This window comes from Epithele typhae, assembly GCF_022376455.1.
Source record: "Epithele typhae strain CBS 203.58 chromosome Unknown BXZ73scaffold_28, whole genome shotgun sequence".
Classification (NCBI taxonomy): Eukaryota; Fungi; Basidiomycota; class Agaricomycetes; order Polyporales; family Epitheliaceae; genus Epithele; species Epithele typhae.
Genome location: NW_025954219.1, coordinates 24422 through 42287, shown reverse-complemented (window position 1 = coordinate 42287; position 17866 = coordinate 24422). Strand labels below are relative to the sequence as shown.

General features: G+C 56.1%; 2 protein-coding genes across 2 annotated transcripts; both read right to left on the bottom strand.

The window, feature by feature from the left end:
• Positions 1-4310: 4310 nt before the first annotated feature.
• BXZ73DRAFT_77978 (uncharacterized protein) lies at positions 4311-5369 on the bottom strand (the record flags this gene model as incomplete). Its single annotated transcript, XM_048022766.1, has 6 exons — positions 4311-4330; positions 4410-4608; positions 4672-4705; positions 4763-4854; positions 4915-5126; positions 5246-5369. 6 exons carry the CDS (start codon positions 5367-5369, stop codon positions 4311-4313), a joined length of 681 nt encoding a protein of 226 aa, XP_047877267.1.
• A 1388-nt stretch (positions 5370-6757) lies between these two features.
• Positions 6758-6967, bottom strand: BXZ73DRAFT_47769 (uncharacterized protein; the record flags this gene model as incomplete). The annotated part of the gene is made up of 1 exon (XM_048019934.1): positions 6758-6967. A coding segment is annotated over one exon (210 nt), but the record flags the coding sequence as incomplete, so codon positions are not given.
• Between the last annotated feature and the right edge of the window lie 10899 nt (positions 6968-17866).

Below are 17866 nucleotides of genomic sequence, written 5' to 3'. Positions count from 1 at the left end.
GCACGGCCGGGGCCTGGGGAAGTGGTGGGCGAGGTGAGGAACACAGGAGGGCAGAACGGGGGACTCACCAAGACCAAGGGGGCCGCAACAGCTCATCGAGGAAGCGGTGGGCAAGAGGCGCGTTTGCGTTCTCCTTGAAGACCTTGCGCCGGGAGGAAAAGTCGAGGAAGATGAGGACGGGAGGACGGGGAGGACGGGCAGCGCGGAGGCAGAGTGACACGCTGGCAGCGCCGGACGCGTGGGAATCGACGCGCGTTGCGTGGGCTCCAGCGCTTGGCGCTGCCAGCACCCTCGTCGTTGATGTCCTCAATGCTCCTCATCGTCTTCTGCTGCCACCTTACCTGTGTTAATCTGCATCGTCCACGTCGCCACATCACCCAGTTCTCTCGTCTCGCCTGCGCGTCACCCATCTCGCCCGTCTGGCACCGCGCCCGCCTCTTCCGTCTCGCCCGTGACTTGCACCTCGCCTTGCCTGCCTCGCCCGTCTCACCCACCCCGTCCGTCTCACTTGTGTCGCCCACCTCGCCCGTCTTGCACCCGTACGTCCCACCTCGCCTGCGTCACCCATTTCACGTGCGCCTTGAACCTCGCTCGTCTTGCTCGTCTCTCCCCCGTCTCGCACTTCGCCTGCTTCGTCGGTCTAGTTCGCCTCGCCCATCTTACCCATCTCGCCCACTTCGACCGTGTCACCCACGTCCGTCGCTGCCTCCGTGTCGCCCACGTTTTGCCCGCGTCGCCCTCCGTCTTAGCCCACGTCTCACACCTCCCCCGCGTACCCTGCGTCGACCGGACATCTCCCGTGCCCACGTATCACCTGCATCCCCTGGAGTCCCCTGCATCATCCACTTCGCCCGTCTCACCCGTGTCGCTCGCCCGAGTTGCGCGCGTCCCACTGTGTTGCCTGCATGTCATCTGTGTCGCCATCTAGCTCTCGCCTGCCTTATTGCGTTAGTCTGGACCCATGTCACCCACGTCGCCACCTCGTCCGTCTCGTCCGCGTCTCGCTTGTTGCTGTCTTGCTCTCTTGTGTCATCCATTTCGCCTGCTTCGTCCTCATTGACTGCGTCTCATCCCTGCGTCGACCTGTCGCCCGCATTTTGCCCTGCGTCACTTTGTGACCTGCCTCGTTCGCCCACTCACTCTCGCTCTCGCCGCGTCGCATGTGTCCGTGCCACCTGCCCTGTCCACGTTGCCTACCTCTTACCTCGCCCGCGTCTCCTGTCTCGCGCTCGCGTCCGCAGCTCGCCTGCGTCTCGCGCCCACGTCCACATCGCCCACCTCGCCCACGTCCGCATCACCTGTGACGCTTACCTCACCCACCTCGCTCTTGCCCGTGTCACCCGTCTCGCCCGAGTAGATATGTCGCCCACAGACTTTGTTCAGCATCTTTGTTTGTAGTCTACTGTGTACCTTGTAGTATTATGAACAAGAATATATCTGCTTCTCCTTCACATTTGTGTGATCTATTGAGTGATATTGAAACATATTATGAGCTTGATACATGCCTACTGTGTGTCAATTAGTTCTACAGACCTCCACAATTGCAGCAATTAGACACTGGTTAGACACTAATTAGAGCTAATTAGGACTAATTGGCTCTAAACTTCCAGGGACTTCACTAATTAGTGAAGATCCTCTAATATGTCTAAGTTGCACTAATTAGTTCAACTTAGACCCAATTAGCAAGTTGTGTTTTTCCTGATGCGTAGGGTGAACCCTCGGGAACCCGTGGTGACCCGTGGGCTTGGGGTACATTATACGTATAATACATAGCATTGATTTAAATCAGAAGGGAGCATATACGGGTGGGGAAACAAGGGCCGCACGGAATGCGCGCACAAATCCTGCACAGGATGTAATCGCCACCCCACACGCCCCTCGCAAGAAGGCGAAGGCGACGGGCGGAGCTCGCCGGTGCGCATGCCCCCACAGGCGAGCACTCACGGCAACGTCTGCATGTACGCGTGCGGCGCGACGACCACCCCCGACCCTGATCCGAGCCCCACGGGCGCAGGCCACAGCACATACTAGTCGCGCGCGAACGTGGCGAGCATGCGCATGATCTGCACGTCCGACAGGCTCCCAGGTGGGAAGAGCGCATGAAAGGGCGCGCCGAGCGTGCGGTGCGTGCACGCGGACCCGGGGGGGGGGGGGCGGGTAGGGTTGGTGGGGATGCATGGACGGCCGAGGGGCCGGGGACGGCGGGCGGCGTGGCGCTTTGTAGTGTGCCGTCCTCTGACGACGACAAGGGTCTGAGTCAGTGTGGGAGCGAGGGAGGAGGAGGAGGAGGCGATGGGACGCACCGTCGACACCTGTGGTTACCCCAAATGTAATACAATACCCCAGGAACCTGCAAAACTCGTTTTGCTAATCCCCACCACGTTGTCATTGTACTATATACTCACTAGGGCATTGTAATAGGCCCTAAGTCTAATGAAAGAGCGTCCCCAGCCTTGTAATAAGTCAATATCATAATGAAAAGTGTTCCCAGAGCTGTAATAAGTCACAATTCTAATGAAAGAGCATCCTCAGAGCTGTAATAAGTCAATATTCTAATGACAGGAACCTCCCAGCCTTGTAATAAGTCTATATTCTAATAACAGGGGCCTCCCAGAGTTGTAATAAGCCCCGTTTCTAATGACAGCATGTCCCTAGGGCTGTAATAAGTTAATATCTTAATGAAAAAGTGTTTCCTTCTTTGTAATAAGCCTTGTCTCTAATGAAAAAAGTTCCCCAGGCTTGTAATAAGGCCATATCTTAATGAAAAGAGTTCCCATGCCTGTAATAAGTCAATATCCTAATAACAGCAGCCTCCCAGGGCTGTAATAAGTAGATATCCTAATGACAACAGCCCCCCAGGCTTGTAATAGGTCCCGTTTGTAATGACAGAACATCCCCAGGGTTGTAATAACTCACGTCAGATACTGTCCAGCTATTAATAGCTTCATATCATGGCCGGCCTGGCCAGCTATTAATACCTGGTATACAGGTACCCTACCCTGCCCTGCAGCCCCCAATTGGGTGAATAGCAGCTGCCTACAAGATAGCTATCAATGATAACAGTTCCGAGAGTTGTATCAGTTTAGGCAGTAGAGAATGCACGTACTGCAGCAAGCAGCGTGGCGATCGGAGCAACGGTTGTGGAGCTATGAATGAAGGGGTGTTGAATGTGCGCAGATGCGCAGGGACATGTTCAGAGTGTTTCACGTCCAAATGACACCCAGAGCGTGTTTTCATATGCGTATGTAAGAGACTGCAACAAACCAAATGCTTATCGGGGAATGTGGTGCAGAGATATAAAGCCATCAAAAGTGCTGTGGCTGAAGCGTAATCAGCGATCTAATACAGATTGTGTGCATCGTTTCGCGGTCGGACTTCAATCCCATTTATTGGAGAGAGAACCACACACCATGCAAAAGAACGGAGGGGATCCATCCACAATTCCCAATTCTAGTGGATGTGCCCATCAGCAAAAACAGGGGTACACCTGCATCTCCACCAATACTGCTCCGAATGGCATGCTCTTGGATGCGTTTGGAAGCTACATGATGCCTCTTTTGATCCATATATAGTGCCTGGCTATTTTCCTATCCCACCCAGCTGTGCAACCCCTACTGTTTACGTGTGGGAACCAGCTATTACACCCTATTCCAGCTGCAGGAACCTGCTGCTATCCACTGCTATTGATAGCTATCTTGTAGGCAGCTGCTATTCACCCAATTGGGGGGCTGCAGGGCAGGGTAGGGTACCTGTATACCAGGTATTAATAGCTGGCCAGGCCGGCCATGATATGAAGCTATTAATAGCTGGACAGTATCTGACGTGAGTTATTACAACCCTGGGGATGTTCTGTCATTACAAACGGGACCTATTACAAGCCTGGGGGGCTGTTGTCATTAGGATATCTACTTATTACAGCCCTGGGAGGCTGCTGTTATTAGGATATTGACTTATTACAGGCATGGGAACTCTTTTCATTAAGATATGGCCTTATTACAAGCCTGGGGAACTTTTTTCATTAGAGACAAGGCTTATTACAAAGAAGGAAACACTTTTTCATTAAGATATTAACTTATTACAGCCCTAGGGACATGCTGTCATTAGAAACGGGGCTTATTACAACTCTGGGAGGCCCCTGTTATTAGAATATAGACTTATTACAAGGCTGGGAGGTTCCTGTCATTAGAATATTGACTTATTACAGCTCTGAGGATGCTCTTTCATTAGAATTGTGACTTATTACAGCTCTGGGAACACTTTTCATTATGATATTGACTTATTACAAGGCTGGGGACGCTCTTTCATTAGACTTAGGGCCTATTACAATGCCCTAGTGAGTATATAGTACAATGACAACGTGGTGGGGATTAGCAAAACGAGTTTTGCAGGTTCCTGGGGTATTGTATTACATTTGGGGTAACCACAGGTGCCGTCGAGGCTGGTGCAGAACGCCTTCCATGCGATGCCTGCACGCTGGTGGTTGAGCGTGTGGAACGCGATGGCACGCACCACGAGCACATTGAAGGTGAGTTGCGGGGCGATGAGTGTGGCAAGCACCGCGTACGTCGCGCGCACGCTGTGCACATAGTGCACCACCACCGTCCCACACTGTCCTCACTGTCAGCCCAATGCAAGACAAGGGAAGGGGGAAGCACGAGAGCGTGCCCACACCTGCGTGCCCAGGAGCGCGAGCACAGCTGCCGTCCTTGGCGTTCAGGTCACCAACGTCGCTGGGACGTGCACCTGCACTCGCGAAATACACCGTCGTGAGCGCGGCCTTGCAACGACATCGCCGTTCGTGAACGTGAACGTGCCCCGGCTCGGCTCGGTCGCGTCCTGTCGGTGATTGTCAGCCTATGCTCAATGGATAATAGCAATGAAGAAAGACGATGAAACGAGAACGTCGCCACGCACCCACTTCATGCTGTTCCCAGGAGTGATATGCCCGAACTCACTCGTCTCGCTCAGGATGGCGACGTACGCCGTGTTGGTCAGCTCTGGGTTGTCAGTCGCGCTCCCGAAGTACTTCTTCCCCACCGCCTGGGCGAGCTTGTTCAAGCTGGTCACGGTCGAGGTGACGTCGGGGTCGAGCCACCAGTGGTTGTTGTCGGGGGCGTAGACGATGCCTGGACAAAATCGAGATGAACATTTTCAGCAACGCACAGAGAGAAGACGACTGGGGAAGCACTTACGGATCCGTGGAGACACTGCGAGTAGCAGGGGTTGAGGACGGTGCAGACCGTACCGGAGACGCAGGTTGTCGCGCCGCTCCAGCCGATCCCACCACATTGGCCTCGCTCTGCCGCCCGGCCGAGCACGACGGGGAGGAGCACAGCGAGGGCCGCGAACGTGGTGGAGAGCTTGGTCATCGTCGAGGTCTTCGCGGTGTTGGAATGTCGAGGTCGCCGGATGTCGAAGGGGCCCTCTCTGCGAAGAGTGAGAATTTATACTGACGAGGAGCCGAAGCCTGCCAGGTGTGACGACACGGATCATCGTCGCAAATATACACCCCTCGCAGGTCGCTCGTTACGCGTCGAGGAAGGCGGGACATGTGGGCGCGTCCCATGCCCTCACTTGGCGACCGCTGCCTGTTCGCGAGGTCCGTGAGCCGCGCTGGTAAACAGCGAAGTGATTGATCGTGCGCAGCTCGAGCGACCCAAAGAACATCACGAACAGGCATATGTCGGCAGACCTGGCAGAACTGGAGCGCCGGGACTTGCTTGGTGCGGGCGAGGCAAACTTGGAGGACTCGAAGCGTGTTGCGCCCGGTCATCTGCACAGTGTAAAATAAGCGCAGAGGTGACATAGAAGTAGAACGCATACAAGAATAGCGACCTTTGTGCCCCGTCTGTCTCCTAGTCCTACGTATCCGGGAAGAATTGGGGGCAGTACGCATTCAGCGCGTCCTTGTCCATTGCGTTGCTCGGCTCCCAGAACGAGAGGGGCTAGGTGGGGGACATGGATTGGTGCTTGCAGGGTAGGGGGGCCGGGAGGGGGGCGAGAACGGCGGGTACACCAGCCTCGCATCGAACATGTACGAGCGCACAACGAGTGCGTGCCAGTCTACATTCAGGTCCCACACCGTTCGGGTGTGAGCGTGAGCATCGAAAGAGGTCACAGAAGACGAGAGAAACTCACGAGGTAGTAGCCCGCCCCTGCGCACTCATGCTCGTCCGCCGTGGTCGCTCCACACCTGCCAGTCGTCCTCCCATCCCCGCACAAGATCTGGCAGCGCCGCATGCCAGTCCACGTGGCCATGCACAGGTGGGTGGGCAGCGCATCGTCGGCCCACGGAACTAGAACTCCTCCGCCTCAGCGCGGTAGATGAGGAGGGCGCCGGGGGCGGGAGCTCGAAGCTTTGGTTCTTGACGAAGGCGACGACTCGGAGGGGCTTGGCGGCGAGGGCGACGGGGCTCGGTGATGCAGACGCGGTCCCCAAAGTTGGGTGGCGTACTCAGCGAGCTTGCGGTAGAGGGGGTATACGCCGTGCGGGGCTGGGATTGAGGAAGGAGAACAGAGGCGGAAACGGGGAAGAAGGGAGTTGCGGCTCACGACTCATGCAAGCCATACGCGTGCATGTGAGCGCCGACTCTGACCTGTGAGCCCACGGGTCCGGGTTTCGCGGGTCCGGGTCTGGGTCGACTCAAAAATACCCGGGGGTGACCCGTGGTGATCACTAAACTGTTACTGTCTGGTCCTGGATGAGCAACTCCAATTGAAATACGTGTGCAGCTCCATACTTCCATGCATCCTATAACTATGCATGCTCTATGTCACAAACCTCTGCATCTTCCTTCATCAACCTTGTCTCCTCGTCCTCCGATGATATGGCATAGGAAACAAGAACTGAATGGTTGAACCCATACTTCAGCACCTGCAGAGCCTCCACTACGTCTGCTGTCAGATGATTTCGACGAGGTGTGATGGTCTCTTTGCTGGATGAGAAGATGCGTTCGCACTCCACTGCTGCAGCTGGAGTGATACGGCTTCACCTGTAGCGGGCGCTGAGCGTGGGAATCTTCCGGGCGAAGCGCACGAAAGGTGGTGGTAAACGTACCAACTTGAAGCTGGGGTGCGTCCCCAGCTCCTGTGGCGTATATATAGGTAGATCAACTACTGTACAGTACCACGAGGAGAATACAAAGGCTGCGATGATGCACGCGTGAGTGGCTGCTCGCGCGTGCTGCCCTTGGCTTGGGCGTGATAATCTACGCGAGACGGTCCGTGAGCGCTCCGAGCACGCGATGGTCTAGGCGCGCAAAGTGACCGTAACATCACCCCCCCCCTACGCATCGCGTCCTCGCGATTAATCCATGACGCCGCGTGGGTTTGGGTGATCGTGCGTACAGGCGCGGGAAGCCTGATGGTCGGCATGCACACTGCGTCTGGGTGTTCGCGGTAGAAATCGGAGAGAAGCGCCGGAGGGATCCTGGACTTCGGCTCCCAAGTCGACTCCGCGATTGAGCGACTTCCCGACCCATTTGACTAGGTATTTGAGGGATCCGCGCTCCGGGCGTACATCGCGCACGTACTCGACAGCATCGTCTCGAGCGACTATTTGTGGTATGGGCATGTCCTGGACCTGGTTCTGGAAGGTGGGTGCGTGCGCGGGAGTCAGAAGGGTTTCATTGAAGACGGGGTGAATGGATCGCCACTCCTTTGGCAACAGGAGTTTGTATGCGCTTGTGCCGATCTTCTCCGCTATTTTGAAGGGCCCGTAGCGCTTGTCCTCTAACTTCTTGCGTGGCTGCTCCGTGGTGATGTTGTACGAGTCCAGGTACACCCAATTGCCGGCCCAGTACTCGTGCGCCTCGCCCTTCCGCCTGTCCCACTTCCTCTTCATCGTCTCGTTTGCTATCTCTAGCGCCGCCCCTGCCTCCTCCTGAATGTACTTCATCCTCTCCACGAACTGCGTGACCGACTCCGTCTTCACCGAGCGATGAGTCTCTACTCCCGTGTAAGGGTGTCGACCGTGTGTCATGTAGAAGTAGAATGGGGAGTATCCCGTTGCCGAGTGCTCGCGTAGGCGATATGAGTATGCCGTGAGAGGTAACCAGTCGACCCAGTCTGTTTGACGGTAATTGAGGAAGATACGTAGATAGTTCTCGAGTTCCTGGTTGAGGCGCTCGGTCTGCCCGTCTGTCTGGGGGTGGTATCCAGTGCTTGGATTCCCTTTGATACCGAGCTTGCGGTACAGGTTGCGTGTGAGTTGCGAGACAAACGTGGGTCCACGATCACTTGTGATCTTCTTTGGCAGTCCGTGTAGCGCCACAAACTCTCGTATCAGCACGTTCACCCATCCCTCTGACGTCAATGTATCCGAGATCGCGACGGGGATGAAATCTTTTGACTTCTGGCAGCAGATCATGAGGATCGCGTTCTTCCCCTGACACTCCGGCAAGTGCGTGATCATATCGATACTGATATTCTCGTAGTTGTGGTCCGGGATTGCGCTCGGGTGTAGGGGTGCAGCACGCGGCTGGTGATCTATCTTGGTGCGCTGACAGATCGCGCATCCCTTCACATATGCCTGTACATCACGACGGATCGACGGCCACCAGTAGGAGTGTTGAGTGAGCTCCTGCGTCTTTGATCGGCCCAGGTGTCCAGCCGTGATCGAGTCGTGATGAGCCGTGATGACGTCACCGCGTAACGTTTTGATCACCGGTATGACTATCCTCCCCCTCCTCCAGACCAGACCGTCCTCGGTCGTGTACTCCGGGTCCCCTGCTGCAAGCTTGTTCCTTACGGAGTTGTCCAGTGATGCTTGCGCGTCACGGATTTTGGCTACAAGTGACTCCGTGCCAGGTACCACAGGTAGCGCGCGGAGGAACCATCTTTCCTGCAGCACCACCACTGTCGCCGGCCCGGTCGGCTCATCTCCGTGATCAACGCATCTCGACAGCGCGTCTGCCTTTCCCATTGTGGACCCGGGGCGGTGTGTGAGCGTGAAGTCGTAGTTTTGCAGCTCTACAACCCATCTTGCCTGCCGAGGGTTCAGGCGCTGCGGCTTGCGGAAGAACTCGAGATTCTTGTGATCTGAGTGAATCTCGAACTGTTGCCGCGCCCCCATCAGGAAATGCCGCCACTCATCCAACGACGTCATCACTGCAAGTAGCTCCCGGTCGTAGATCTGGTAGTTTCGCTCCGGCTGCGAGAGTGACTTGGACAGGTACGCGATAGTGCGCCATTTCCCGTCCTGCAGCTGTGAGAGCTCGGCCCCGATCGCATAGTCGCAAGCGTCGCAAGCGACCCGGAAGCGATCATGATCGTTCGGGATGCAGAGGACCGGCACTGACATCACTGCCATCTTCAGCGCTCTGAATGCGTCCCGCTGTTCCGTCCCCCACATCCATTCCGCTTGGCCCGTAAGCTGATGTATGGTGCAGTTCATCTAGACACTACTACTTTTGTACAGCGCTTCGGGAGCGTTTAATAAACATCCAATTTCTTAGTTCTCTAGCCAATCACTCTTTTTTCGCTGTCTGAACAAATCCCCAAGAGGGTTTGTCGAAATTCCCAGTTTTGAGGAAGTTCATCTTCTCACTATTGCCACACGTGCTGATGGATGACTAATGCAATCATGTGATGCGTTAAGCGCCAATATCTAATACTGACAATCTAATCAGGAGTAGTACACCCTCCTCACTTTGCTGCAGAGTTCCAAAGCAGATGCATAGATAGTATGGTTAGCAATCCTTGCAGGACAGTTTGACAATATTATTGATGGCTTCCAGTCGGTCTGTGCACTGTTGAAGCCTACTTGGTTGCCCTCAATAAGGGAGTGCCATTCACCTTGAGGCTGGAGTACGTCGATGATGATGTTCAGACCCTTTTATTTGGTCCAATTTGACATCCTATACATGTGTAGACACCCGCTATTGGCCGTTTTCAGCTCCAGGACCATGCCTCAAAAATCGACTCTGGCTATTGCCGCCACGTGACTGATTACATAAGCTGTTCAAAAGTAGTGGCATCTAGATGAACTGCACCATAGCGGTGCCGGCTTCCTAATCGCGTGTCTTGCCTGGAGGACTAGGCCTTAGGGAGTAGATAGGTCACATGAGCCTTGTGGGAATGTAGAGATTCCCACATGTCACATGCTAGATCGTGGGATGGGAAAAGCGGAGCGCTCGCCCGGAGGGTATCGTGCCGAAGCTAGGCACGACGCGATCAGAGGTCGCGTCCCCTCCCGGTCCTATCCCACCCCGCTTGACTCCCGTCGATCCGCGAGTGGATACGCTCCCGCCCTTCCCGCGAGGGAGAGCGACTCGCCCAAAACGAGCACCAACAGTCGCGATCCCGAAGCGCGGCTCGCCCAAGCAGCGAGTGCAAGTTAATGATTAGTGCGTTTCTTCCAGGCGCTTATGGACTCGTTTGCTACAAGGACGCGTGCAGTGTCAGTTTTTTGGGACATGTGTAAGGGGAGTATGCACTCTATGTTTCGCCAATACTTTAGGAATGCTCGGGATTGCCACCCCCCAAGCGCCGCGACAATGTCCGGGTTTGTTCCGCGCATCAGCCATTCGGTAGTCCCGCCGATGCGGAAGCAGTGCCCCGTGAGGGACGCGAGGCCTTCCGCCTGCCAAGCCGCCGCGCATCTGTTCAGGAACAGATCGCGCGTCATGGGCGCCCAGCCCCCGCCGCCCGTTTCGAAGCTGAAGAGGGGCGCGTGCCCCGGGATTGAGTCGTTCATGTATAGGTGGTGCAGTAGCGCCCATGATGGCCTGGGTTCTACCTCGACGTCGCGGAGGACCACTTTCGCGCCTTGTTTTTTGGTTGTCTTCATCCACGGAATGGCGAACCAAGCGAAAGTGCCTGCGGCGGTGATCCCACGCTCGACTGTGGCGCTGCGAGACACATGTCTGTCCGCTTTGGCAGCGCCGGCTGATGGGATGATGAGCTCTCCCAGTCTGCGCGACGTGAGCTCGAGATGCGCGCGAGTGCGTGAGTCTTACCGGCGACAGCCCCAGAAGGCACAGCATGCCACTGCCATCACGGCGCTGTCGAATGTGTTCACGAGGTCCAGTTGTTTCAGAAGCGCCTCCATGTGCGCCACCGTGACCGGCGCGCGCGGCGCGTTTGCCGCGGGCGCGCGCTTGGACGCCCCGTCGCACACGGACTTGAGGAGCCGCATGTCGGCGAGATGCCAGGGTGCGCCATGTAGGGTGTGCCAGAAACCCAGGCCCGCGATCCAGTTGTCGATCGTCGTGCGCGCTACAGAGCCCGCGTGGTTCACGACGAAGGATGCCAAGAGAATGTCAGGTGCGGGGAAACGCGCGATCTCAGGTATGTTCTGTTTGTCACAGTATTGATGGAAGCGCAGAAGTCTGGCGCCATAGTTTTTTCTCGTCGTGTTTTCCAGTTTCGCTAGCGCTATCATGTATACGTTTTCGAGCTGGTCGCAGGATACAATCTTCAGCAAATCTTTTTCGAGCGCGTCCGCTCCTGGGGCGGACCACTTCGCTAGTCGGTCTTCTGCGGGCACGAAAGGTCTGAAGGGTGAAGGGGCAATCACGTTCTCGGGTCTCGGTTTTCTGGGTTTTCGTCCGGCTAGGGCTCGTGGTGAGGTCGCGCGCGCAGAGGTTCCGATGCCTCCAGGTCGCGTAGATCTCCCCTTGCCGGACGCGCTCGCACGTGCGGGCGCGGTCTTCTTTCGCACTGCTTTAGGCATGGTACGCGAGGAAGATGCTGATCTCTGGCGGCAGGGGGAAGGGTGTGAGAAGGGGGAGGCTGCTTGGCGCACCGCGAGACACGTGATCAGCGATGTTGATGGCCGACTCAACATATTCTAGGTGTAGCCGAATGTTCCTGGTCATGCATACCATTTCGAGGCGACGGATCACGAGGTTGACCTGAAAGTTGCGGCTCTTGCCGTTGCCGATGGCTGCGATGACGCCCTGGTTGTTGCTCCGGATCAGGACGTCGGAATCCCAGATGTCCTTGGCCTCGAGCCAGAGCACGGCGAGCTCTACTGCCAGCGCCTCCGCCCAGCCGATGTCGCGCCCGTGAGCCTTCCACTCCGAGAGGGGGAGCCTCTATTGCCATGCCGCGCGCGTGCCTTCCGCCACCAGTCCCACACCCCACTCCGTGGAGGCATCTACCCAGATCCCAAGGTCGATCGGCTCGCTGCGCGCGATCAGCTGACGCGTGACGCCCTCGCGCGCGAGGAGATCTGCCCACCACTTGATGTCCGCGATGAGGGATGGGCGCGGGTATCGTTTTGCGCCCGGGAATGGGTCCGCGCCAAAGTCCGTGATGAAGCGCTGGAGGTTTGGAAGTCGCGAGCAGCCTTGTCTGTACACGAAGGTGATGTGCTGCAGCGTCCCGTTGAGGCTGGTCACGTCCTTCCAGGAGAGGCGCTCGCGCTTGTTGACCGCGCGCGCGCGGACGTCTTCCACCTTCGCGAGGTATTTTCCGCGTTTCTCATCTGAGAGCCCGACGTGCTTCGCCGCGATCCACCATCGGAACCCTGTGTAGTCAAAACAGTCGCTATGCGGGTGACACTTCTCCATGTTCCAGCGCACACCGAGAGGGTGCGTGGCTGCTATGATGTCCCACATGTCATGTCCGTACAGGTACGCGCTGGGCGGCTCTTCGGCTATGGGGGAGCGCAGGTTCGCGAGGTCGTCTACCCACTTGGTGTTGTCGCCCATGTCGAGCACCTCGATCACGTCGACTGTCGCGTCCATGGTCTGGCCTTGCAAGCCCGTGCCCGAAGATATCCCAAAGGGGACGGTGTGGTCGATGAAGAATTTCCCCGGGCGCGTTTGAATGACCAGGTAGGCCTTGTGATCCGGACGCACGGGTATGTTGTAGAAGGCCGCCTCGACGTCCATGGAGGTGCCCTGAGTGCCTGGCGGGGCGATCACGATCTGGTTCTCATGTTAGCTCGAGGTCTCGAAGTGTTCCCTTGAAGCGATTGGTTCGCGGGCGAGCCGGGCCACATGGTGCCGGTGTCACGAGAGGCGCCCCCCCGCGTGGTCTCTAGTCGCGAAGGCGCTCCCCGTGGCGCTGGCACTATGTGGGGCGCGCGGCGCGATGCGCGATGCTCGAAGGCACGAGCCGCGAGCTGCGATGACGCGAGGCTCTATGGTGCGACACGATGTTCGAGGGCGCGGCGCAATGCTCGAGGGCGCGGCGCGTGGCACAGTTTTCGAAGGCGCGATGCGCGACACTATGCTCGAAGGCGCGATGCGCGGCACGATGCTCGAAGCGGGTGTAATGCACGTGGGTTCCCGAGTACAGGTCGCGTGGGACGTACCTTTTCTGCCAGTTGCGCCGCAGTACCCCAAGTGGTCGGGAAGAGGTCTGAGTCGATACGCCCGTTCACTGAAAGTCCGTATTTGTCGTCCTTCGAACAGTCTTGGACCAGACGCAGCTTCGCGTTCGCCTTCGGCACGACTGTGAGAGGGGACGAGATGAACGGGCCGCCCAAGATGCTCTCGACCTGCTCGCGTGTGTACGGCCCGGACATGCGGCCTGCTGCGACTTCTCCGTTTACGTATTCTTCTATGAAGTCCATGTGTTCGTTCACGCCCGGGTAATTGTCGTGGATAGTCGTGTGTAGGATGGGCGCCATGTCGCCAATCGGGAAGCCTTCTCGTGGCCATCGCGTCAGGTTCTCGTGCCGGTGCCGAAGTCCGAGATCCATACATAGCAGTACATGATATGCATAAATCCCTGTTAGAGTGCCCCGGGCTTATGCATATTGTGAATTATGCATACGCGAATATATGCATACAACTGTAGAGGCGTCAATGTCCGTAAATAAAACAACGCAATGGGGAATCGAACACCCAACCCAACCCAAAAGGGGGAGGTGGGAGGCAATTCTACCACTGCGCCATGAGTCCATTAAGATTCATATGTTTCTTTATATGTACCGTTATATTTCTCAATACGTCGACTTAATGTACTCCCGTCCTCCCCAGCTGACCATCCTCTCTCAACTGTGGGTAATGCAAGATGCCCACTATGATCTCCCGCCCATGTCCAACGGATATCAGCTCACCTGTGCAGCACATAATATATCTTTTGCTTCCTGTAGAGGCGTAAGTGACTATGCCGATGACACAAGTAAGTTTATGCATACAGCGCGTTTATGCATACGATTTGTTTATGCATATAACGTGTTCATGCATACGGCCGGTTTATGCATATGGCCGGTTTATGCATACAGCCCGATTATGCATGCAGCGTGATTATGCATACAGCGCATTTAAGCATACACCCTATTTATGCATAAATGGTGCATATGCATAAACAGTTCATATGGGTAAACACAGCGTATACCAGTGGGGCAAGACGACAGTCATCAACCCCAGGGCCAAGTCCACGGCGGTGAAGGCGACAATGGACATAGAGGGCTGGTGTAAGCGTAGAAATGAGGAATCCAGGGTGAAGCAAGATTTGCGGGGAAAGCAAACGCGAAGAGAGTTGGATTGCGGGAACGCGAGGTGTGCGAGGAGGTCAGAATGGATGAGACCGAGGAGGATGACAAGCGTGAGTGCGACACTGAGGGCGAAGGCAACACCGAGGGCGAAGGGGAATGTGCGGTGCGTCTAGATTGATGCGTCGCATAGGGCTGCCGTATCAATCCTAGGTGAACGCGGGCACATTGCAATGGGCGTGTGCGAGGCGGGACGCGTCGTGGAACGGACTCTGGACTCGCCCTATGTATTATTTTTCGCCTTTTCCTCGTCTTTTCCCTGCCTTTTACTATATTGGAAGGTTGTTCCCGCGCTTAAGCGCCCGTATCGCGGACTCTCTTAGCGTTACAGACACCATACGTACGACCACCTTTTTCCTCCTATCCTCGTCATCTCCGTCATGGACTATGCCTCGTGCCCTCAGGGGCTACTGTACTATGACCCCTGTCTCGGCCTCATGCTGCTGCGCAGCCTCATCCTGGACATGCACGTACCTCATGGCAACCTCACCGCGACCTATCTCCTTACACACCGTAGCCATGATGCGTACTGACTCGTATGGACTCACTGTATATGCACCGTTACCTCACCCCTCGTGGACTGTGGCCTCGAGGCCTTTGTACTTATAAGAGGGATGATGCAGCATAGCGCTCCCCATCTTTCGACCTCTTGTATAGCTACGTCCTCTCTGGCCTAGTGCCAATCAACTCTCTTGCTTGCCTTCTACCTCGCTCGCTTGCCGGTTCACTCGATAGTGCACCGTGCTCACTCGCATTGGCATCAAGAGACTTCGTACGGACATAACCACCCGGCGTCTAGGCCTCGTTCCCGACAGAACTCAGACTTCGACGTAACAGTTAGCACTTGCACTTCGTGTCTTAGCCCTCATCTCGGCCTCTTGGTCTTTGTGGGCTAGGTGAGTATCTCGATTGCCTGTATGTCTGTAGAGCTATGTTAACTTGGTCTTTTTGGGCTAGACATCCCTCGTGTGACTCTAGTTTGCGTCTGCTTTGCGCCTAGTGCCGGCGACGCCTCTGCACCACTACATCGAGGTCATCCAACCTCCATCTCTACCCATCCACCCCTCCCTCTCCTCCGATTGGCATTCGCGGCCCACTCCCGCGTCAGGACGGACAACGTGCACAGAAAATGTGCGCGAGGATGACATGGATAGGAGCCAGGCGGAGGCGCGTAGCCACTAGCGTGGTCAGGTGGTCGAGGGACGATGAGTGGATGTGAGTCGTAGAGAATGGAGCAACGCGACACTGCGAGGACGCAGGAGCTGAGAGAGAGCCCTGGCGTCAATTCCTGGTGTGTGCTCCGAGAAAAGCGGGATGTGATCGACCTGCACGTCATCCAGGCACTGCGGGGGTGGCTGTGCTCGAGGAACACCTCCGCGCATGGTCCCTGGCCAGCGCACGCCCTTCCGCCTCACTCGGCCGTCCCGGCCTGCGCGGTGAGCGTGAGGTGCGTACTCACCGTGTCCGGCCTCGTCATCACACCCATGACCGGTAGACGCACACACCAGGAATCGACACCAGGGCTCTCTCTCAGCTCCTGTGTCCTCGCAGTGTCACGTTGCTCCATTCTCTACGACTCACATCCACTCATCGTCCCTCAACCACCTGACCACGCTAGTGGCTATGCGCCTCCGCCTGGCTCCCGTCCATGTCGTCCTCATGCACATTTTCCGCGCACGTTGTCCGTCCCGCCTCGCACACGCCCATCACGATCCGCCCGTGTTCACCTAGGATTGATACGGCAGCCCTATGCGACGCATCGATCTAGACGCACCGCGCGTTCCCCTTCGCCCTTGATCTCGCACTCGCGCTCATCATCCTCCTCGGTCTCGTCTATTCTGACCTCCTCGCGCACCTCGCGTTCGCTTTCCCCGCAAATCTTGCTTCACCCCGGATTCCTCATTTCTACACTTACACCAGCCCACTATCTCGCCTTCACCCCCATGGACTCGGACCTGGAGTTGACGGTACATCACTGTCATCTTGCCCCACCAATATACGCTGTGTTTACTCATATGAAGTGTTTATGCATAAACGGGACGTATGCATAAATGCGCTGTATGCATAAATGTGCTGTATGCATAATCACACCGCATGCATAAACCGGCTGTATGCATAAGCCAGCCGTATGCATAATCGGGCTGTATGCATAAACCAGCTGTATGCATGAACACGTTGTATGCATAAACGGGGTGTATGCATAAACCGGATGTATGTATAAACACAATCTTAGACATAGGTAGGCATCCCGAGGAGAGGGTGAGTATGCAAGCAGTGTTGAGAAGTATGACTGGACTGTGATGAACGACAAGTTCAACAAAAGCCTTGTGTTTATGTCAGTATTGAAGAGAGTATATCTACTGTAAGCAACACACAAACAGCATGGAACATTGGCGTAGTGGTCTGTTGTGTCGTATGTGTACAATGTCAAGAGGCTGTGGGTTCGATTCACGCGGCTGTTGTTTTGTTTACGGATATTGACACTCTTATAGCTGTATGCATACTTCAATGTTTATGCATATATCTGTGTATGCATAAGGTACGGTATGCATAAACCCGGGGCACTCTAACAGGGATTTATGCATAAGCTGTACTGAGGCGGCTCCCGAGATCATCCAGAGCCGAGTCCCAGGCAGCCGGGTCGTATGGGGTTGTGACGCGCTCACGCACGGAAGCTACTGCATTGTGCTGCACAATGGGAGGTAGCGCCACAGAAGGAGCATCGGTGACAGTCGTTCGTTTTCGGGCAAGTGTACGAGCTGCAAGGGAGAACACCGCCCACATTAGTAATTTTGCAAGTGCCTGGTTCTGTCTGGTTCTGCCTGAGAATGCGAACCAGACACAACCAGGCAAGACGAAAATTTTCAGGCAGGGTTTTGCGGGACATGATTCCAGACAGAATCAGACACTGAAATCAGACAACCAGGTGTTCAGACACAACCGGGAGACCGTACTCCCAGGTCGTTGTTGCGGCTTGATTCTGACATGCAGCAAACAGATCCATGTAGAAAACAAATCAATGCGATTTCTAGTACGATAGGACAATCGTTTGGGCCAGCCAACGCGCGCGCGCCCGTCGTCATCGTCGACGCGCTCACCGTACGCTACCAGCACACGGTACTCGCCCACGCCTTCGTCTCGTCGTCCTTCTCCCTCCTGCAGCATGTGCCCGCATTACGGCGTTGCAGCGGCGTACGCGAACGGGTCCAGCTCCCGAATTGGGACTACGCGCGCGCAGGCCGTTCAGATGTTCCGGTTGGAGGGAGCACGGTGTCTAAGGACGTACAAGTCAGTCTGAGCGGCTGAGGGACGCCCGGGGGCGTGTCGGACCCGTGCGCGGGTGTGCAAAAGTATCTATCTGGGCCGCGTGGGAGGGAGAGGGGTACACGCTCGGGGTCGAAACAACGTGCACCT